Consider the following 23,987-nt stretch of genomic DNA (forward strand, 5'->3'; position numbering starts at 1 on the left):
CACTGATGCAGGAAAAAACCAAGGCTGCTCTCTCTGGTTCTAGCTCAACCCTCAGGGGCCTCTTTAGAGATCTCACTGTCAACAACCTCTCTGTGGCATGTTGACCACTTCCTCCCTGTAGACGCTGCTCATTTAGTCATTCAACAAGAATTTATTTGGCATCCACAACGCACCTGGCACTAGTCTCTCCACTTGGCTTCGGTGCCATCTCTCTTACTTCTCACATCTCTCCTACTTCTCTCCACCTTTCCTGTTTCCTCTCTATCCTTGGTGTTATCCAGAGTTCTTTTTTTGTCCCTCTTTCTTCCTTCTCTCTTTTTTTTTTTGCAGTGTTTTGAGGTACATTTTACATACCACAAAGACCACCCATTTGAAGCGTACAGCTTGATACATTTGGGTAAGTGTACACAGCTGTGCAACCACCATCACAATAAAGTTTTGGAACATATCCATCACCCCCAAAAGTTCCTTCCTGCCCCATCTCTGGCCCCAGGCAACCACTGGTCTGCTTATTGTCGCTATTGATTTGCCTTGTCTAGAATTTCATGTGCATGGAATTACGTGTTTTCTTTTGTGTCTGGGTTCTTTCTCTTAGCATGATGTTTTTGGGATTCATCCAAGTTCTGGAACATATCAGCAGTTGGCTCCTTTTTACTGCTCACTAATATTCCATTGTATGGATGGCCACTTTCCCATTTATCCATCAGTCTTAAACTTTTTAATCAACCTGTACCTCAGTCTTCCAATTTGTAAAATGGGCACAATACTGGTAACTTACTTGGAACAAATCCTGGCACTTACTACGTTCTCTGTCAGCTCATATTATTACATTTATTTTTTTTATTTATTTATTTTTTAAAGATTTTATTTATTTATTTGAGAGAGAGAGAGAGAAACAGCATGAGAGGGGATAGGGTCAGAGGGAGAAGCAGGCTCCCCGCCGAGCCGGGAGCCCGATGTGGGACTCGATCCCAGGACTCCGGGATCATGACCTGAGCCGAAGGCAGTCGCTTAACCAACTGAGCCACCCAGGCGCCCCATATTATTACATTTAATTGTCCACTCTTAGGTGGTACGAATGCTTACCACATGGGGGCTCAAACCGAGAGCATCTAGGACAGAATCTGACTTCTTGCCAGTGGGTACTGCCTTAACGGTGGGGTCTCCGCGCCCCTCTGGGCGGGGCCTGGAAGCGGGAGCGGAGGGCGGAAGTGCGCAGTCCCTGAGGAGTGCGGGGCGGTGCGGGGAGAGAGAGGCACACGGCCCGGGAGGAAGGGGGGAGGGGCGGAAGGGTGGAAGAACCCGACCGCCGAGTGAAGAGGGAACAGGGAGGGCGCGCGCGCAGGCGGGGGCCTGGGGGCGTGGCCTGTGATGGGGGCGTGGCCCGGAGCGTGGTGCGGGACACGGCGCGTTCATGTCGGGCTCCGGGCTTCCGCTCAGTCCCTGCCGGCGTGGACTGCTGCCCAGGCCCGCTTCCTACGCGGGCAGAAGGCACGGAGCCCAGGCCGCCTGCGGGTCCGGGCGCGCCCCGGGTGGAGTCCGAACCCCGAGGATCACTCGGGAGCGAGAGCGCCCCCCTCTTCCGGGGAAGGCCCGGCCGGGTAAGCGGGGGCGGGGCCTGGCCGCCCGAGTCGCCGCAGCTTTGCCCCACCCCTCTCTTCGGCCTGGTGCTAGGGCGTGTGAGCCCGGGCCGTGGGAAGGCCCTGAGGAGCGAAAATCCAGTACAGCCGAGTTCCGCGCTTCGAATCCTCGCCCTCTGCCGGAGGAATGTGGGAGACCAGCGCTCTGACCAGCTCTGATAGGCAGTTAGCACCGAGGCGACATTATCTTCTGTACTGTGTGGTGGGCATTGAGTTTTCAGACTTTCTTACGATATTAAGAGGACGAGCTAGAGTCACATCCACTTCCAGGCTGATACTTCAAAACAGGAAGTGTTTAGATTTTAAAAACGACCTCCCTCGGAAGGAGCCCTGAGCCGGAAAATCAAGATAGTATACACGCTATCACGAGGGTCCCTCTGTTACCTCAAAGGGATCAGTTAACTTTCTGGACTTCCCTCATTTTGTCAGCTGTAGAACGAATGAGCTCCAGGGCTTTCGGTTCTGGATTCTGTAGAAGTCTGGTATAGCTGAACAGCCTCAGTGTGTGTGTCCTTACTGGTGGCTGCAAACAGTGACGAGGGCAAAGAGAATGCAAGGTGTTGGGGACTCTGATAGGTAGACAAGCCCTGTGCTCAGGACCTGCCAGTCAGCAGGAACTGGGGGAGTCCACCTCAGGGTCAGGGAGAATGGAAATACATGTGTAGTAGCAGGGGATCTGGGCCGACGAAGGAGGAGAAGGCTGTGTTTTGAGAAGAGGGGAGAGCGCTCAGACTGGGAAGAGCGGGTACAGTGTACAAGAGCTAGGCTGGTGTGATGAGAGTGTCAATGGGACCCGTGATGGAAACATATTAAATACTTCTGTGGTCCAAGGGAACAGACGTTAACACCTTTTCTGGGGTTGGTCAAGCTCATCTTCCTGAGAGGGTCTTTAGCCCCAACCAGGTGCTCTGACATGGATGAGTACTTCAAGCCTGCCTTATCAAAAAGACCTGTGTGATTGTGATTTGCATGAAGAGGAGGGGATAAGGGGCAGAGGATGGGTTTGTGGGATGCTTTCAGGGCTGTATCTTCCTCATTTGTTTTTCCAAAAATCCCTAGCAGAGAGCGTTGCACACAGCTGCTTCCCATTTGTGTGGTAAAATCTAATTCCAAAATCACAGAATGAAAAGCATGGCGAATTCTCTTTCCCACCTTCCTGCCACCCACCCCCCAGTCTGATAATAATAGAAACCCTTTTCTTGTTCATTCTATCCTTGGTGCTGGCAGTTATTTTAATGGCCGATAAAGGCTTTCATTCCTTATTTAGGCCATTCCTACAATATTTTCTTTCATTCTGGGCAAGAAGGACTCCCTGCAATATTGTCTTCCATACTTTTGAAGAGGGACTTTATTGAACTGCAGCATGTCCAAGAGAGGATGGGTGAGATGGTTAGGAGTCTATAAATCATGTCATATGAAGAGCAGTTGGGCATATTTGAACTGCAGGGACATGGTACTCAGTGGGGGAGGTGACAGATGTCTTCAAATAAAGCGAAGGGCTGCCAGGAGGAGAAGGATTTGTTTTATATTTCTCAAGTGAGGAGAAACTGTAGGGAGCTAATTTTGTTTAGCATGACTGAAAACCTTTTAATGGTTAGAACAGTCCAGAAATGGAATGGGCTCTCCCCAGGAAGCCTTGATTTACAATCAGAGGAGGTGTTTACTCGGACTGGATTCCATGTGTGGAGATTATTATAGGAGAATTGATGCAGGGGGTGAAAAATTAAGGAAAAGAGACTTCTAAGGTCACTTCCAGACATCTGATATTATATGTTAAATTTTGGTTAAGAATATCTGACCTCATCCCACTCACACTGAAGCTTTTTTCTTGTTTCCAAGGCTTGAGAGTGGAGGGTTGAGGAGTATAACTGTCAGGTGGGGGGACTAATAAATTGTAATAGGGAGGTAGGAGACAAGGTGAGAAATAGCCCAAGAAAGGGGGCTCTCCTAAAGGAAGACTGCCTAGCCACTTCACAGTTTTGTTTTCTGGGGTCATTATGTTTAGCTTCGGAGAAGTGCCATGTGGTTTAGTGAGTATATTGGTGCATAACTTTTTCTCTCTTTCCTACTAGGTCCTTTCTGTAAACCACACTCTATTTCCTTGTTGCCAACCCTGATCAAAGTGGCAGATTTAAAGATGAAATGACAAGCAGTTTAAATTAACCCGTGGAATCTAGATCTGCATTCTATTTTTGTTCCTTCCCTGTTGTTGTGTAGGTCAGTAGGTAGATGTTTGATTCACATACCCAATGTGCTTCTCTTGCCTTGGCTTTTAGGTGGTTTTGTCAGCCTTATTGGATTTTGTTTTGATTGGAGCCCAGCTTCATAGTCTGGAGTTTATCTTGACATAATACAATGTACAAAAGACAAAGCTATCGTGCCTGCAACCACTGCCTAATGGTCCAGATGTTTTCCCTCTTAGTTTACATTACAGCTGTATATGGCACATCACATAACATCCTTTTTCATTAAATTATTGATATGGGATGTGAAAACATTTTGAAAGCAGAAACAGTGTACAAGTGTAAATTACTATTCTAGATAATATGCTAGTCTTAGGGGGAACTTTATGTAGATATTTGCTAGTATCTTCCAGCAGAACATGGCTTTGTTGGTTTTATGACATGTTATTAGATGAATACAGCTGCTATTGTAAATTGGCATCTTTGATTTTTGGTGATTTGATGTGTCTGGTTTTAAAATGATGTTTCTTCTAGATGCGCGATCCCCAGTTGAAGTTTCATCTTTGATCCTCTCCTTTCTTACTCAAAACATCACATACCTCTTTGATACACTTTATCAAACAGAAATATTCTCTTCTTTAAACTTCACTAAATTGGCAAGTTGGAAACAAACTTTTTTTCCTGCTTAAAAATCAATTCATAGCCTGTACTTTGTTTAGGGAGCACATGCTCAGGAAAGTAATCATTTCTACCTAACGTACATCAAGTCACTGAATTATCTTACAGTGTTGCTAAACATATCCAATACTACTTGTATTGAAATCAAAGCATTGTCATATGTACTACCTGTAGTATTACTAAAAGAATATTTATTGCATAGTTACTCTTAGATATAACCATCTTCAGTCTTACCACCTATTATGGACTTGCTCATATAGTGGCTTAATTTTTTTCTTTTCAGGGACCTATATCTCCCCGTCTCCAATGAACCTTCTTGAGTTATGACCATAGATAACACCTAGTGTTGGTTTGTGTGCAGATAGTGATGACTTAAATGTTTATTATGTGGAGGAATTGAGCTTACTTTTGTATGTCTTAAGTATCATCAGTTGTAACCAGATGAGCACCAGTTTAAAAACTCTGATGGCTATAAAGGAAAATTCAGAACACATCATTTTGGAGTATTTTGAAAAACATCTCATGTATTTTCATACCTTGTCTTGTAGAAAGAATAAAACTCCTAAAAACAAACATTCTAAACATGACAAAAGGGTGTAGGCAATATCAAGCCAACCAAAGATGACACTTATTGGGATCAAGCCTTTTCTCTTTCATCTTTATTCTTGTCAATTTGACAAAAAGGAAAGAAGACAAGAAAAACACATCCAAAAAGTCTTCGGCAAGACCCATTGTCAGACATAACTTGTAAAAGATTTTACAGAAACCTCATCTCTCCCCAGGAAAGTAAATCAAGACGAGACCAAGAGAGCTGTGTAAGTATATATGTGTGCTTGTCAAGATGAACACAGTGAACACCAGATAGCCAGTACTTCTAGAGAGAATTGCAATGAAGATCTTAAAACTGCTTCCTACTATTTTGATGGTAGGATCCTAGCAGATTCCGAAAAACAGAAAAGGGCACACAAAGGCAATCATTGTTGGCCTTGTATTAGGAGTTGCCATCCCTGAAATAAACAGCTGTCCTCATAGCATAGAGCTTCCTTTGTCATCCAGTCCATCTGTGCTGGAATTGAAAACATGTAACTCAGAAGATGAATTTTGGGTGGAGAGTCTGAAAGATAAGCGGGTTTCTCAAACGGGCACAGCAAGCACTAGAAAAATAGGCAATAGTTTTGATCATAGTCAAGAGATATTTCTGACTCAGAAGACTTTTTTTTTTTTTTAAGATTTTATTTATTTATTTGACACAGACAGCCAGAGGGGGAACACAAGCAGGGGGAGTGGGAGAGGGAGAAGCAGGCTCCCCATGGAGCGGGAGCCCGACACGGGGCTCAATCCCAGGACCCCGGGATCATGACCTGAGCCGAAGGCAGACTCTAAATGACTGAGCCACCCAGGCTCCCCAGAAGTCTTTTTTTTTTTTTTTTTAATTGAGACTTTTCCCCAGTTATCATAGTAGTCACTGCAGTTATTTGTCTTTAGCAAGTCCCAAACATTTTAGGGACGGAAGTAGGGAAGGCAGAAGTAGAGAAGGGAGTCACCATTTTGTGATTCTGCAGAAGTTTAGCAGAGATCTTTAAGTGGAGAAAAGCTCAAGAGTGCAGCCACCTCACTCAGAGCAACTTAAGATCCTTTAAGAGAATCAGAAGTCACGTGGGCACCCAAGAGGGGTCCAGTCAGATTTCTTGCGTTCTTCAGCCATAGCTACCTCCTTGCTCTTCAGAAAGAAAGTAGATTTGGAGGAAAGCCTCTGGATTCGAGTTGGACTGGAGGAAGCAGGATTTGGTTAAAAGGGGCTGAGTGTATTTTGTAACATGTTGGATGCTTGTGATGGAGTACGCAGGACTCCTAAAAATGTTTTGGAGACCGTGGGCCTTATAGAAGATAATAATGAAGACTCAGGTATCATGACTTAATGGCAAGATGGAATTAATCATTTTTCTTAAAAAGTGACCATGATACAAATATTCCTAGAAAGCTGTTAGTGAAAATAACCAAGACAAAAGTTTAAGCCTAGAAATTGCACAGGAATATGAGCAAATCCAAATTTAAAGCAGAGTTTTTTGTTTTTATGTTTCGGTGTTCTTTTTTCTATTAAGAAAATTAAAAATCCAGGGGTGGCTGGGTGGCTCAGTCCGTTAAGCGTCTGACTCTTGATTTCGGCTCAGGTCATGATCTCACGGTCATTAGATCAAGCTGTGAGTCAGCTCTGTGCTGGGTGTGGAGCCTGATGCCTGCTTAAGATTCTCTCTCCCTTTCCTTCTGCCCCTTCCTCCCTGCTATCTCTCTCTTTCTCAAAAAAGAATAAAAAAAAGAAAAAAATTTAGCATGATACACACACATGTGCACACATACATACATACGTGAATTTGAATTTTAGCATTTTTTTATTGCTGTAAATTGAAGAAAATGGGCTGGAGAAGTGGGGCAACAGTAATTTCTTGGGATGTTAACATCGAGTTACCAACAAATACATAAAGCAATGTTATTTGACTTCCATTTTGAATAAGAATACAAAATAGTAGTGTTAGCTGTGCACCTTTCCAGAAAAAAAAGTTTAAAAAAATGTAGTTATCCTCAGTGGAACTATATTTATAGGAAACAGCTGAATAGTAAAAAATTTGGTCACTGATGGTTTATAAAGAGGGATTTTTGGCAAATGTAAAAATGACCATATATTAATTTTTTCCCCAGAAGTTTTGATGTCTTGTAAACAGCCTGTGTTTAGGTTTCCTTACCATATGAGAAATACTTATTTAAACAAAACCTAGAGTTTGATCCTTAGCTATTAAATTAAAACTGTGCTTATTCTAAAACATTCAGTTTAGAAACATGAGTACGTTTGTGCAAATAGATGATTGCTTAAATTCCCAATTACATCACCTAGTCTTTTTTGCTGTTGTTTAAGCAGTAAAATTTATATTACTCCAAATACTATTTGGGAACTTGGGATCTTAAATATTATTTGTACATTGTTCCTGTGTTGCAATAAAATCACGCTGTATAATATTTTATAGATACTTTTGACCAGTGTGAGAATAGATATGACATCATAGTATATGGTGCAACTTTTGAAAGGTTATTTGTACTTTTAAAATACTGTTTTTATGTTTCCCACAATACAATATTTTTCTCAGTTTGCATGTATAAATACTAAGACAATTAGAGGCGTGTGCAAATGTTCCTTGTCTGAGCTTACTGAAAACTGACTTAAGTATTTTCAATTTGTAGAATATATTACTTGCCAGATGTTTTTGGTTCTTCATACAATTTAGAAGCAACTCTCTGATTATGCTAACTATTAATTTACAAAAATGGGCAAATGACTTTAGTTGTCATACCTCATTTGAAATCAAGCTGGTGAAAGAAATAAAGTTGTAGATCTTGCCTTTTTCTTTACAGTCATTCCAAGATCGAAATACTTCATATGTCTGGATTTCTATTTATACACAGAATCTTTGATCCCTTTGATATATGTAAAAATTCAATGGCTGCAATCAGTGTAGAGCATTTTAGAAGGGGGTACTTGGTTATATGTGTTTGTGCCATGCACACTGAACAGTAGCACCGAGACAGTCTATGCATAGTGAGTTGACCAATGCCAAAAAAAAAAAAAAAAAGAGTAATGCTACACTCTTCAAAGCCCCTCTTCCCTTTGTGAGATGATTAGGTCTTATCCTTCTCTTTTGTTTTGCAGGCAGGGGCCATCCACATAACTGCCACAGGAATCTTCAATATGCAGGGACAAGATAAACACCTGTTCCTCATCAGGCCCTGGGACACCCTCTGGCTATATACTCAGGTGAGTGGTCATTGGGATTGCCCTATCTGGAGCACTGCTGCAATGATGCCCTGATTGCATTCCCCTATCTGGAGATTGGAATGAGGACTTTGAAGTTTTTCTCCAATCATTCCCAGAGACTTGCTGAACAGCCTGGCTTCAGGGACATGCTGGAGCCTCCTAGTGGTGGCCTCTGGGCATGGGAATGCTCATAACAACAGGGTGAATGGGACCTGCCAAGTTCAAAGTACTTTGGCAAGAGTTATTATCACTGCAAAGGGGTCTAGGCACCTACCCAGCATCTTGTAGACTGAAACATGAAGGATAATGACATATTCTGACCTTCCAGGGTGTGGTGGGAGTGAGGAGAAAAGGGCTTTGGTGCCAGTGGATGGTTTAGCCTGGAGTGTTCCACAGGAACAAAAAAGCAGGATTGCTGTGCATAATGACAACCTTTGACAGGATCAGAATGGGACTCAGGTGAATCAGATCTCCTGGCGATTTTGGTGATTTGAATCTACTTTCAAGGTTTTGCTGCTCTGAGCTCTGTGGATTTCAAATGGTCTAATAGTCACTTTGGCTAATACATTAATTTACTTAGAGACTTTACAAATTAAGCCAGTCAATACCTGCTAAGCACCTACCATGTGCTAGATATTGTGTAAGTGCTGTGGCAAATTCTGAGATGAATCACAGTTCCTACCCTGTAGGAGCTCATAGTTTGGTGGGGGATATAAGACATGTAGACCAATCACTGGAATAGAGGGTGGGAAGTGGTAATGATTCAAGATGAATAGAAATAGACAATAAAGCGAGTTCAGAGGCGATTTGGGGATGGTTCAGGCAGGAAAGGGGCTTTGAAGAGTGTAGCATTACTACAAGTGGGCAACTTAGTTCTGGAGTAAAATTAACACAATTTGATTATAAACTGATTATAAAAAGGGGTCAGGGGCAGAGAGAATCAAAAATGCTATGATGTGGGCGCCTGGGTGGCTCAGATGGTTAAGCTTCTGCCTTCGGCTCAGGTCATGATCCCAGGGTCCTGGGATCGAGTCCCACATCAGGCTCCCTGAGTAGGGAGCCCGCTTCTCCCTCTGCCTCTCTCTATCTCTTATGAATAAATAAAATCTTTAAAAAAAAAAATGCTATGATGTTTATAAGCATGGGTGGCAGGAGATTGTGGAATCAACAGGGGGTGCAGAAGGCAAAGCATATGTGGAGGGATATGTGAGGGGTGCAGTTTTGGACAAGAGGAGTTCAAGGTGGAAATTCAGACTTGGAGTATGGGAGGGGAAATGGCTCTGGAGATACACAATACAGGCAGAATTCTGTAAGGTTTCAGAGGCCAGGTAGAGAGAGATCTGTTCTCTGTGGAGAAAGAGTGAGAGACAATATGGGAGTGAGTCTGTGTTCAGGAGTCAGACAGACCTGAGTTTGAATTTCAGCTCTGCCACATACTGTTTGTGGCTGTGGGCAAGTTACCGAACCTTTCTAAGCCTCAGTTTCCTCATCTACAAAATGGGATAGAAAATAGCGTTTTTCTCAGAGTGGATGTGAGAATTCAGTAAGATGGTATATGTAAAATATTTAGGATGATGTCTGGCATATGCTCAATAAAAGCGAATTATTTCAAAAAATGTATTACCACTAATAATAGAAATGACTGTGGACAGCAACCTGGGGGTACTGACATTTTGGAGGGTTGGAGGAAGAGAAATCAGAGAAGGTAAGAAAATCAACAGAAGAGGATCAACAGACTATAGTTTTGCAGTGTTAGGAGAGAATTTTACAAGGACGTGGTGACCACTGTTATCAGTTAAAGTGATAAGTTAATGTGGATGAGTGTAGATCAAATACCATTACATTTGGGGAATATGTTAGTTTGTTAGGGCTTCCATAACAAAGTACCACAGATTGGGTGGTTTAAATAGCAGGCAGGTATTGTCTCACACTTCTGGAGGCTAGGAGTCTGAAATCGAGGTGTCAGCAGAGTTGGTTCCTTCAGAGAGTATGAGGATGAATATGTTCCATGCCTCTCCCCTAGCTTATGGTGGTTTGCTGGCCATCTTGGCATTCCTTGGCATGTTCTGATCCCTGCCTTTGTAAATCACATGGCACTCTCCTTGTGTGTTTGTCTGTGCCAGATTTCCTCTTCATAATAAGGACACCAGTCATATTGGATTGGGGGCCCTCCCTACTCCAGTATGACTTCATCTTAACTAATTTTATCTGCAACGGCCCTATTTCCAAATTTCCAAATAATGTCACATACTGAGGTACTGGGGTTAGGACTTCAACATATGAATTTTGTTGGTATGCAATTAAACTCATAACAAGGAAGGGAGATGGAAGAATCGTTTAGGCACAGATCAGATTATACATACAGCAAGAAAATAAGAAAGTGGAATTCTAAGATGGAAGTAAAACAGAGGAACATGGGACAAATTGAAGTATACTGACCATGAGGGCAGAGAAGATGTTTAAAATGAGGAGAAAGCAAGATGGATGGATGAATAATAGTCTGAGTCTATATCTAAGTCCAGAGGATGGTCTTTTCTGTACCCTTCTGTCAGGCCCTATGCTCTTTTCTTTTGTTTTTGCCTCAATTATATGGAGAATTGGTTTATCTCTCCAGTTTTCTCATGAAAAAAAAACAGTTGTTAAGAAATTGTCATCAAGAGAGAAAGAAAGCAACACATGCAAGCAGCCCTGATTGATATTGTACTATAGAAATATAATGAGGGAGGGAGAAAGGGAGTCCTCCTTTGGATACAACCAGAGTGTATCTCTGTAGAATTTCAGGATTTCTTAAAAAAAATTTTTTTTTTGAAAGGAAGATATGTAGCTTAGAATGAAGAACATTTCCTTTGAGGAAAAGCTTTAAAGATAGTAATAATCTTAATTAGTGTTTCATATTCAGAAGGGAACAAAATTATAAATGTACATATAACTATCTCAACCATATGTTCTTTTAATGATATTAATATATCCCTAGAGATAATAGTAAAGCTTCTTCCTAATTAGGTAGTATTTTATTAAACTGAAAGAAATCTCATGTTAGTTTGAATACCATTTTCAAGAATTAAATAACATTTATAGTCTTAAATAAAGAGGATTTTGCTTTCTTCCATAGAAATTATTGGTGCTGGTTAAAAACCAGTTTTAGAATGAGGGAAAACAAGAGGTCTGCTTGCTAATTGAAGACAATTCAAATTCTCCCAAGATTTTGCCAAGCATGCATATATTATTGCTGATTCTATTTGTGCCAAGATAGCTATTTTAAGGAAAAATTAGGATAATTTAAACTTCATACAAATCTGATTTCTGCAGTTGACTAATCTCTTCAATCAAATCAGTCAAAATAATTTACATTTATAAATTCAGCCTAAATTAACCTTAAGGGTATATAGTATGGAACAAGGTCATGAGCCCTGGGGCTGGAAACAGAAAGACTAGAGTTCAAACCCTGGTTCTATGATTAAAGAAAAAACAGGGAGAACAGAAAGTATATAAAATTGAAATGACAGAGATTAAACTAATTGTAAGGAATACTACATGTACCTCTATGGCAGTATGTTTGAAAACAGGAAAAAAAAGGGTTGATTTCCCCCCAAAATATAAATCCCCCAAGGGAATAAGCCGATGTGGAAAATATGAATGTACTAGTTACTATACAACATGTTGGAAAGGTGATTAAAAGGCTATGATTGAAGAAGACAACAGGCCCAGACAGAGTCACAATTGTTTTTCTCATTTTTAAAGGACAGTTTAAATTTATAATTAGGTCATAGACAGTGATCACATATTAATATAGGTGCAATATTTCTAAATAAAACATTAACAAATAGATTCTAATAATGTATTTAGGAGTAGTAAAACAAGTATAGTTTATTTCAAGAATACAACTACTGGAAACCTATCAACGTGATCCATTCATCAATAAATTACAGGGGGAAAATATATCAGCATACCAGTTTGAAAGACATCTGATTAAATTAGGGACTATCCCTAAGAAAAACTTCCCCCCAAAATAAAGATTATCTACCAAAATGAACAGCAAATATTATCCTAAATGGTAAAATAGTAAAACCATTGGGTTTAATTCAAAGCAAGAACTAGACAAAATGCCTATCCTCGACATTATTATTTAACATTGTCTTGGAGATTTGTGCAAATATAATGAATAAGTAAAATAATTGGTAAAAAAAATACTGAAAAAAATAAGCTCTTTTTCTGGCTATATGACTATATGCATGGAAAATCCAGGAAGCCAGGGCACCTGGGTGGCTCAGGCGGTTAAGCGTCTGCCTTCAGTTCAGGTCATGATCCCAGGGTCCTGGGATCGAGCCCCACATCGGGTTCCCTGCTCCGTGGAGAGTCTGCTTCTTCCCCTTCCTCTGCCTCCCCTGATAAATATATTAATATCAGCAGTTTTTACCTACAAAAATAAAGAGCTACAAATGGAAATGCTAGCAACTGCTTAATAACAACAAAATTATAAAACAGGAATAAATTTAATATGGAAAAAATAAATCATTAGGAGTTATATGTCTTAATAGCAGGTCATAAAACAAGATATAAGCAAATAAAAACACCATGTTTTTGGATGGGAAGACAAGTTAAAATGGTCAGTTCTTCTAAAATTAATATGTAGAGTTAATGTGATTCTTATTAGGATCCCAGTGGGTTTGGGATGGGGAGAATACAGAAGCATCAATGCCCAAAGATGGCTCAGAAAAATATAAGAAGACTAGTGAGAGAGGGTTTATAAGATGTCAGAGCATACGATAAATTAAATATTACATTGACATAAGAATAGGGAACTAGATCAGTAAAACAGAATAAAGATTCTGGAGATAGATCCTGGACTAAATAAACATCTTCTACATTAGAAAGTTGGTAGTTTAGCTCAGTGGGAAAGGATATATTCTATAATGAATGGTCCTGGCAAAACTGGCTATCTATTTAGAAGAAAAACTTGGACCCTTGTCTTACATTTATTCAAAAAAATTAAGTATAAGGACTAAATATAAAAAATTATACAATAATTTCTTGCAAGATAATCTGGGAGGCTGCATGCCCAGATTTCCTAAGAATTGGGAATGCTGGGGAAATACCCCTTTAACCAGAAGTTTAATCATACTTATTTATATAAAAATTCACACTTCTGTATGGCAAAGTTCATCAGCAGAGTCAATAGACAAATGACTGATTTGGAAAAAAATGATTGTCATGCAGATGATAGATATATAATTTGTAATGAAAATATACCAAGAACTCTTACAAATGGAAGCAAAAGACAAACTACCCAGTAAAAAATGGCCAAGTCATATAAACAGGCATTTTGTGGAAGAGCAAAGCTTTTTGCCAGCAAACATATGAAAAGGTGCCCAAATTCATTAGAAATTAGAGAAATGCAAATTAAAGTAATAATGAGATTAATCCTTACCTCTACCAGACTGGTGGAAAGAAGCAGTGATGATGACTGCTGGTGGGTTATGGAGAAAGAGGTACTTGCATACTTTGCCAAAGGAAAGGTGAATTATTTCAGTCCTTCTGCAAAGTAATCTGGCAACTCCTTTTAAAAATAAAAATATATTTTTCCTTCAACTTGGCAATTCCTCTCATTGACTTTTTTCCCCTAGATATTTATTTATTTAAGAGAGAGAGAAAGCTTGAGCAGAGGGATGGGCAGAGGGAGAGGGAGACAAGCAGACTCCCCGATGAGTGGGGAGCCTGAATTGGGGTTGGATCCCAGGACCCTGAGATCATGACCTGAGCCAAAATCAAGAGTCAGAAGCTCAACCAACTGAGCCACCCAGGCACCACTCATTGATTTTTTTTAATACAAATGAACCCAGTCTGATTTGAAAGGATTATTTATTTATTTATTATTATTATTATTATTTTTTAAATTTTATTTTATTATGTTATGTTAAGTCACCATACATCAGTTTTTGATGTAGTGATCCACAATTCATTGTTGGAAGGATCTTTTAAATATATATATATATTTTTATTAAAGATTTTTATTTATTTGAGAGAGAATGAGGGAAAGAGAGCACAAGAAGGGGGAAGGTCAGAGGGAGAAGCAGACTCCCTGCTGAGCAGGGAGCCCGATGCAGGACTCGATACTGGGACTCCAGGATCATGACCTGAGCCGAAGGCAGTCGCTTAACCAACTGAGCCACCCAGGCACCCTTAAATATATTGTTAAATGAGAAAAACAAGATGCCAGGAAATATATATAATATGATTCGGTTTTTATAAGACAAAGAATGAAAAGCCTTTGGCAATGTGAATATGACTATGTGAGATTATAATATGGAGAAATATACAGAAATATATAGAAGCATACTAGGCTATCAACATGGGTTTTCTGTGGTATTGGAGAGAGGGCAGATAGTTAAGCCAATGTAATTTTTCAATAATTTCCTATACAACACATTTACTTATTTTTTCCAATTAAAATTTTTATTTTACTGAAAAATTTTTATTAAGGTGAATTTTTTCCATCAACTTTTTTTTTTTTTTTTAAGATTTTATTTATTTATTTGTCAGGGAGAGACACAGCAAGAGAGGGAACACAGGCAGGGGGAGTGAGAGAGGCAGAAGCAGGCTTCCCGCTGAGCAGGGAGCCCGATGCGGGGCTCGATCCCAGGACCCTGGGATCATGACCTGAGCCGAAGGCAGATGCTTAACGACTGAGCACCCAGGCGCCCCTCCATCAACATTTTTTGACAAAGACCCGATAATTAGCATTTTCTTCCTATCTAGCTGGACTGACTATAACTTACTTATGTTATTGTGAATTTTCTTTTTGGCCTTATTTTTAACAAGTATGATTTGCTTGGTAGTTACTAATTATTATTATTACATGAGGGTATAAATCATTCTTACTCTATTTAGCCATCTTATTCTGTGCAAGTCTTTGTGATTGGGATTTAGAGAGAAAATAATCTGAAAATCCACATTTTAAGGTGAAACCTGATATTTAAGCATTGGTGGTTAATTTGAATTTTATGAACCACAGTGTGGGCCAACATTATCTAGGTTCAGTGAAACGTGTCTGCAGGCTGCATACTATTTTTGACTTCTGGTGCAGGTCAGCTCTTGGCTGTCCTAATGTTCCTAATGCTGGAAATGTGTGACCTACTAGGAAAATGTCATCCTCTGTCTGAAAAGTCCCTCCTGTCATGGAAATATGGCTGTAACCCCAGGACCCGATAAGTCAGGTATGCCCACGTTTCAGATCTGAATGATGGCAACGGAGATAAGTGTGCTGGGGAGGGATGGTATAGAGATGTACCCCATATGGTCCCTCATGTTTCAGTGCATCCCCAGGAAATAGCAGCATGGGATGCCGGCTCTCCAGCAGCAGGTGGCAGCATTAGAACAGAGATTGGTCATGCTAGGGCTTGTGATACTCCCAATGTCTTCCTTATTTATATATGAATTAGGGAAGGAACAGATTACTCCAGATCAGTTTTAGATGGAAGAACATTATTTGCCATACCGTTTCAATTAAAAAAAAGTATTTAAGCCCCTACTATGTGCCAGCCACTGTGCTGTGCATTTCATTTTTAAATTTATTTTTATTAAATTTATTTTTTTGAGTATAGTTGCCACACGAGGTTACATTAGCTTTAGGTGTACAACATAGTGATTTGTCGAGTTGACACATTATGTTATATTCACCACAAGTGTTGTGCTGTTTATTTTAACAGTCGTGTTGTTTAATCTTCACAACCTGTGATGCAGGCAACTATTTCTCTTATTTTAAAGATGAGGAAATTGGGTTTTCAAAGGCTAAAGGAATCTGCCCGAGGCTGTCCTGTTTCTGATAGGCAGAGTTGGGTCTGGAGCTGCTAGATCTTTAACTGTGTTCCTGGAATCATACCTGTCATACCAGCCTACAGTCGAGTTTCTGTCTCAGTTCTCCTGACGTTCTGCCTGATTAATGTTGTTGAGAAACTCGGGCTGTCCTCGGGGACAGAGGAAGCCAGCATGGCAGAGGACATTTGCCCCAGGTGCTGGCCAGGTGGTTGTGCCCTAGAGCTGGTGATTGAGGGAAGACGGATGCTATTGCAGAGGAACACCATGCTTTCAGTCTGGAGAATGGATGTGGAAATTTGATGCATTTTTCCTTTTTTGTATAATAATTCCTGTGACAAGAACAGATTACCTTTTTCCTGATTTCTTACTATTCAAAGTATTGGCATAGAAAATAAGTTATATAAGAAGTTTAATACTTCTTGTGATAAATGTGAGGGGCTGGCCATTTGGTAATTAAAGCTGCGGGATGTTTGCATGACAGACCTATCCTTGGCTGTTTCATACTGTGTCAGACTATTTGATTAAGAGTGACTAATCTCATGATTTTATATAAATGGCTCAAGTCTGTTAAGACAATTTGCTGAATAAATGAGATCAGCCAGCAAAGTTCACAGTTTCTTCCAGTAAGGCCAGTGTTGGGTAGAGAGCAGATTCAAGACCGTTCTCTGCCTGTGTGATCTTGTGTAAGTAGCTCATTCTTTATCTGTAAAAGAGGGGATGGACTGGATGACACCAGAAGTTTCTTCCTGCTCTGCTAGCTTGTGATTTTCTAGAGTCCCCGTGGATCTCTATGTGAACAGCACCAACCCCTTTCCGTGCAGAGGAGTTGCGGAGGGGGCCACAGAGATTAGATAAGCCCTTGTATCTTCACAGAAATGATCCCAAGTCACTGGCAAGTTAGGAACCAACTAAAAAGGATATAATTATGTGGCATCAAAAGAGCATGGGTTTGGAGTCAGAATGTCCTGATCCAAATCTTGGCTGCACTGATGATTAGCTGTATAATCTTGGGCAAGTCACTATGACTCCCTGAATCTGTTTTCTTAGTGGATACCTTAAGATTTGCTCTGGGTTTTTAAGAGTCAGAGTTTATCTTGTGTTTGACACATGATAGTTGCCCAATAAATGGTAACTCTTTTCATTAGTGATTGTTATGGTTTGAATTACGTCACTTGAAAATTCATATTTTGAAGTCCTAACTCTCAGTACCTCAGAACGTGATCTCATATTTGGAGGAGGTAATCTTATTTCAGGGGTAATCAGTTAAAATGAGGCCATTAAGAAATTGTCTTTTTTCCATTGGATATTCTTTCCTGCTTTGTCGAAGATTAGTTGACCATATAATTGAAGCTCCAATTCTGGGTTCTCTGTTCTGCTCCATTGATCTATGTGTCTGTTTTCGTGCCGGTATCTTGATGATTACAGCTTTGTAATACAGCTTGAGGTCCAGGAATTGTGATGCCTCCAGCTTTGGTTTTCTTTTTCAACATTACTTTGGCTATTTGGGGGTCTTTTCTGGTTCCATACAAATTTTAGAATTCTTTGATCTAGTTCTGTGCTGGTGTTATTTTGATAGGGATTGCATTGAATGTGTAGATTGCTTTGGGTAGTATAGACATTTTAACAATCTTTTTTCTTCCAATCCATGAACATGGAATGTTTTTCCACTTCTTTGTGTCTTCCTCAATTTCTTTCATAAATGATCTGTAGTTTTCAGAGTACAAATCTTTTATCTCTTTGGTTAGGTTTATTCCTAGTTATCTTATGGTTTTTGGTGCATTTGTAAATGGGATCGATTCCTTGATTTCGCTCTTTTTTTGTAAAGTTTATTTTCCTCTTTTATAGCTCCTTTTTAAAAAAATTTGTTTCAGGGGTACAGGTCTGTGATTCCTTAGTCTTACATAACACCCAGTGCTCACCACAATACATACCCTCCCCAATGTCCATCTCCCAGCCACCTCATCCCCTACCTCCCTCCCCTCCAGCAATCCTCAGTTTGTTTCCCAAGATTAAGAGTCTCTTATGGTTTGTCACCCTCTCTGGTTTCATCTTGTTTCGTAATTTTTCTCTCTTCCCCTATGAGCCTCTGCCTGTTTCTTAAATTCCGCATATCAGTGAGATCATATGATAATTGTCTTTCTCTGATTGACTTATTTGACTTAGCATAATACCCTCTAGTTCCATCCACATCGTTGCAAATGGCCAGATTTCATTTTTTTAATGGCAGATGCACCCCAGTGTTTATAGCAGCAGTGTCCACAATAGCCGAACAAAGAAAGAGCCCAGATACCTATTTACAGATGAATGGATAAAGAAGATGCGGTATAAATATATATATACAATGGAATATTACACAGCCATCCTTGATTTCTCTTTCTGCTGCTTCATTATTGGTTTATAGAAATGCAGCAGACTTCTGGGCATTGATTTTATATCCTGTGACTTTGCCGAATTCCTGTAGCAGTTCTAGCAATTGTTTGGTGAAGTCTTTCGGGTTTTCTACATAGAATATCATGTCATCTGTAAATCCTGAAAGTTTGACTTCTCCCTTGCCGATTTGGATGCCTTTTATTTCTTTTAGTTGTCTGATTGCTGAGGCTAGGACTTCTAGTACTATGTTGAACAACAGTGGTGAGAGTGGACATCCCTGTTGTGTTCCTGACCTTTGGGGAAAAGCTCTCAGTTTTTTCCCATTGAGGATGATAATAGCTGTGGGTCTTTTATATATGGCCTTTATGACATTGAGATATGTTTCTTCTAGCCCTACTTTCTTGAGGGTTTTTATCAAAGGATGTTGTATTTTGTCAAATGCTTTTTTTGCATCTATTGAGAGGATCATATGGTTTTTATCCTTTATTTTATTAATGTGGTGTATCACGTTGATTGATTTGTGGATGTTGAACCACCCCTGCAGCCCAGGAATAAATCCCACTTGTCATGGTGAATAATCCTTCTAATGTACCGTTGAATCCGATTAGCTAGTATATTGTTGAGAATTTTTGCATTCATGTTCATCAGGGATATTGGTCTGTAATTCTCCTTTTTAATGGGGTCTTTGGTTTTGGGATCAAGGTAAAGCTGGCCTCATAGAAATACTGATTTGAAGGGGCACATGCACCCCAATGTTTTTAGCAACAATGTCTACAGTAGCCAAAATATGGGAAGAACCAGATGTCCATTGACTGATGAATGGATAAAGAAGATGTGGTGTGTATACACACACACACACACACACACACACACACAGAGGAATATTACTCAGCCATCAAAAAGAATGAAATCTTGCCATTTGCAACGACGTGGATGGAACTGCAGAAATTATGCTAAGCGAGATAAGTCAGAGAAAGACAAATACCATATGATTTTCACTCATGTGTGGAATTTAAGAAACAAAACAGATGAACATAGGGGAAGAGAAGGAAAAATAAGGTAAAATAAAAACAGACAAGGGAGGCAAACCATAAGAGAATCTTAACTATAGGGAACAAACTGAGGTTTGCTGGAGGGGAGATAGGTGGGGGGAGGGGTAATTGGGTGATGGGTATTAAGGAGGGCACTTGATGTAATGAGCACTGGGTGTTATATGCCTCTGATGAATCACTAAATTCTGTCCCTGAAACTAATATGTTAACTAACTTGAATTTAAATAAAATCTAAAAAGAAAATTGTCAACTCCAAGACGGCACTAGCAGTTTTCAGATAACGGTTGTTTACTATTTTTTTATGTTTTTCTTCTTTTACTTATAGTTATAAACATAAACATATAATATAAAAACATGAGGTCGTTAAGGTGGGCCCAATCAAATATGGTGTCCTTACAAAAAGGGGGATTTGAACACAGAAACATACATAGAGGGAAGATGATGTGGACAGATAAAGGGAGAAGATAGCCACATAGGCCAATGAGAGAGGCCTGCAACAAATCCTTCCCTCACAGCTCTCCAAAGGAACCAACCCTGCTGACACCTTGATCTTGGACTTCCAGCCTCCAGAACCGAGAGATAATACGTTTCTGTTGCTTAACCTGCCCAGTCTGTGGCGCTTTATTCTCACAGTCCTAGCAAACTAATACAGCTCTTTTTGCTCAGAATGCTGGTCTGCTGCCATCTTGCCCCACTCTGAATGCACCTGGTGTAGCACCTATATGAAAACAGGTCTTGTGGTGGCTTTATGTTCTATGCCTCAGCTGTTCCCAAGTGGTCAGCCAGCCTTTGGGATGGTATTAAAATAGTTCACATTTATTGGTACCATTTTATGTACCAGGAAATTGAGGCACAGATATGTTTTGCAACTTATCTCAAGGTCACACACCTATGAACTCGTAGATTTGGATGCACCCAGACACTCTGACCCCAGAATCCTTGCCCTTAATTCTCACAGTGACGTCTTAACCACCACGCAGAGGAGCTTGGAGATGACTGGAGTTGAAAGAAGAGAAATGAATGGCATTTCTTATTAGCAGGACAGAACTGACAACTCTGTGTCCTCAGTACTGGCCTCCATGTATCTCTCTCATCACATCACCGGAACATGCTAGACGATGGTGCCCACTGCCTGCAGATCACTCAGCTTGCTAAGGAGTTCCATTGGCCGGAGTCCAGAGCTGTTGCTCTCATTTTAGGTCCTGGACCCTTCATCTCTCAGGCTTTCCCAAAGCTGCCATTGATGAATTTTTGGGCTTCTGTCCAAGGATCTGATGCAGAAAAGCACTATGGAGAGAGGCAGAATGTCATAGTGGTTCAGGGTGCAGGCTCTGGTCTCAGATGCCTGGGTTTGGATACTGGCTCTGTATGTGACTTAGTTAGCCTCAGATATTCATCTATAAAATGGGAATGACAGTAGTACTTATTTCATAGGGTTGTTTTGGTGAGGATTACTAATTAACACATGTTCACTTCTTTTTTTTTTAAATTTAATTTTATTGTGTTATGTTCGTCACCATACGTTACATCATTAGTTTTTGATGTAGTGTTCCATGATTCATTGTTTGCGTATAACACCCAGTGCTCCATTCAATACATGCCCTCCTTAATACCCATCACTGGGCTAACCCATTTCGCCACCCCCCTCCCCTCCAACACCTTCAGTTTGTTTCTCAGAGTCCATAGTCTCTCATGGTTTGTCCCCCCCTCCGATTCCCCCCCTTCATTTTTCCCTTCCTGCTATCTTTTTTTTTTTTTAACATAATAACACATGCTTACTTCTTAGATCAACACTTGGTGAGTACTTAATACATGTTGGCTGTTATAACATGTTAGTGGGATGGACTATAGTACTCTAATGGTAACTACCTAGGAAAGCATCTCTTCCAGGAAAAAGACTGAACTATATCCAGTATATAGTAATAAATTCATAAAATTTCAATAACCTGTCATCCATATTGCAGTAGAAATACAGAGCTTGATGTATATGCAAGTTATTTCAGAATTGTGCAATTTAGTAGAAAATGTTCATAGCACATAATAAATATTTGTTGAATGAATAAATAAAATGTGAGGTGAGGCCCTGGTGCTGTGGGAAGGAGGGGAATGCAGGCTGGCAGAGGGTTGCCTGGGCAACTATGATAAAAAAGCAGTAAATTGTCCAATTCTAGAGGATGAGGTGAATTCTGATCCAAGACAACAGGTGGAGAAGTGAGAGGGCAGTGGGCATCTCAAGGCCCTCACCATGGCCATCAGTGGTGGAGATGTTGGGGTTAAGGCTGGGCCAAGCAAGAGGCAGCAGACCTGGGAGCAGGGGCAGAGAGGAGCTCCATTCCAGGCAGGGGAAAGCCAGGGAGGACAGAAGCGTGTCAGACAGAAAGAAGGACTGTTCTGTGGGAATTAGAGATGGTCTCTGTCTCTTGCTGACTCACTGGATCCCTGGAAAAAGGCCTGGGGGCAGCGGAAGTACTGCAGACCCTGATGGCCACATGAGCTAAGCCTGCTTCCTGAACACTGAGGACAGGTCTTTACTGCTGGCAGCCGGGAGGTGCCAGATACCTGGGCTGAGAGAGAGTGCCAAGGACTCGATTCCAGCTTCCATGTTGCAAGGCACCAGGACGATGCTGAAGCCCAGCGAGAATGAGCGCTCCCATTCTGAACCTGAAACTTGCAATATTACCTGGAACTTTCAAAGTGGAGTCAATTGAGGGCTTTCCAGAAGCAACAGAAAGATTTTATTGCATTTGTCGTTAAGAAGGTAAATTGTTATAATCTTTTTGAAGAGTGATTTTGCAACATTATCAGAATTTAAAGGATGTTAATTGCATTGTTGTTTGTAACAATGAAAAAGTGGAAATGATCTAAATGCCATCAACAGAGGGCTGGTTAAAGAAGTAATAGTGCTTCTGTACTATGGAATAATATATTTCAGTCGAAGATGATGAAGTAAACATGTACAGACATGGAAAAGTTACCACATTATATCATATGGAAAAAGTATGCTTCAGAAGAATGAATCAGTAATATCCTATGTGTGTGTAAAAAAAAGAATTATAGGTATATAATACGTGTGTTTGAGTAATGCGTGGAACATATCTGAAAGGACACAAACCAAATGAATAGTGGCTAATTCCAGAAAAAGGGCTTGAAGGGAGATGGGAGGAAAAGGAAAGGGAACAGGGTATTTCACTTTATACTTAATAGATTTCTGTACTATTTGCTTATATTGTTCTGTTTTACAAGTATTTATTATATGCTGTTTTTAAAACAATGTAAAAAAGAATCTCAAAATAAAACTAAAGTTTGTTACCTTGGTATTTGGGGTTTTGTATTTTCTTGTCTGTCTTCAGATTTGGAACAAATTGCTTGTTGTTGTTGTTTTTTCCATTTGACCTCAAACTTTTTTTTTTTTTCAAAGATTTTGTTTATTTTTTTGACAGTGAGATGGACAGAGCCAGAGAGCATAAGTGGAGGGAATGGCAGAGGGAGAGGGAGAAACAGGCTCTGCACTGAACAGGGAGCCTGACGTGGGACTCGATCCCAGGACCCTGGAATCATGACCTGAGCTGAAGGCAGATGCTTAACCATCTGAGCCACCCAGGCGCCCCCATCTTTTTTTTTTAATTATGTTCAGTTAGCCAGCATATAGTACATCATAAGTTTTTGTTGTAGTGTTCAATGATTCATTAGTTGCATGTATCACCCAGTTGTTTTTTTTTTTAAATGATATTACGTGGCTTTTTAAAGACCATAGGGGCCTGTGGAGAGGCTGGCAGTGGGGTTGCGGTCATCCGGAGGCAGAGAGGGTAGTCATAGGACACTGTCAAGGGAGGTTGTGGGCAGGAGAGAAACTTCCTCTCTGAAGGCCATTCACTGGGTACCATGCAGGCCATCAAATAAGCACTTGTTGGGCACTAGGCATTATATTTAGCACCGTGTTGAACAATGACGCTGGGCAGAGCACTTCAAGGGGCATTTTGCAGAGCATGGCCTAGAACTTGACAGATACTACCTTTGGGATGGCTGAGGTCATTTCACTGGCTTTGCCCTGGTTGTAGCACATTACACCCCACTGGGCTCAGGGCAGTCACTGGACACTGGATGGAATTCTGTGTGTGCCACTCCATTGAACACTCCATAGAACTCTTACTGGACTCCACACAGAATGTAACTTTCAGCATCATAGTGGGCATCATGCAGAACTCTGAGCTGATCCCCAGGAAATACATCTTTCTGGGTACCCCAACAATGGGTATGAACAAGTAGATGAAGAGTTTCATTTTTGCTCTCTAAGAACGGAGCCTGTGCTAGGAGGAAACAGAGTTACAGGCTCATCAGGGCAACAATGTCCCCTCTGCCAGGGCTCCCTGAACTGACTGTGGCCATGAGGAAGGTAGACCAGAGACTGGGGAAGGGCAAGGGAACAATTGAGCCCACTTGCCAA

General features: G+C 40.6%; 1 protein-coding gene across 9 annotated transcripts in view; it reads left to right on the forward strand.

The window, feature by feature from the left end:
• The first annotated feature begins 1,196 nt into the window (after window positions 1-1,196).
• The window catches only part of LOC115937903 (uncharacterized), a 176,446-nt gene continuing 153,655 nt past the window's right edge, over window positions 1,197-23,987 (forward strand). For 3 of the 9 annotated variants that reach the window (XR_014138692.1, XM_081798610.1, XM_081798609.1), the window contains exons 1-3: window positions 1,360-1,601; window positions 5,186-5,316; window positions 8,202-8,306. Coding sequence is in view for 5 of the 9 variants with exons in the window: in XM_081798610.1 (XP_081654736.1) it covers window positions 1,415-1,601; window positions 5,186-5,316; window positions 8,202-8,306 (423 nt within the window). In the remaining 4 variants the exon portion in view is untranslated. Of the gene's footprint in view, window positions 1,602-4,784; window positions 5,317-8,201; window positions 8,307-8,422; window positions 8,772-20,058; window positions 22,861-23,987 lie in introns of those variants that run through there. The other 6 variants (XM_081798608.1, XM_081798611.1, XM_081798614.1 and 3 more) reach the window with 6 other exon arrangements.

The sequence above is a fragment of the Leptonychotes weddellii genome, chromosome 11 (genome assembly GCF_054177405.1).
Source record: "Leptonychotes weddellii isolate Sample4059 chromosome 11, ASM5417740v2, whole genome shotgun sequence".
Classification (NCBI taxonomy): domain Eukaryota; kingdom Metazoa; phylum Chordata; class Mammalia; order Carnivora; family Phocidae; genus Leptonychotes; species Leptonychotes weddellii.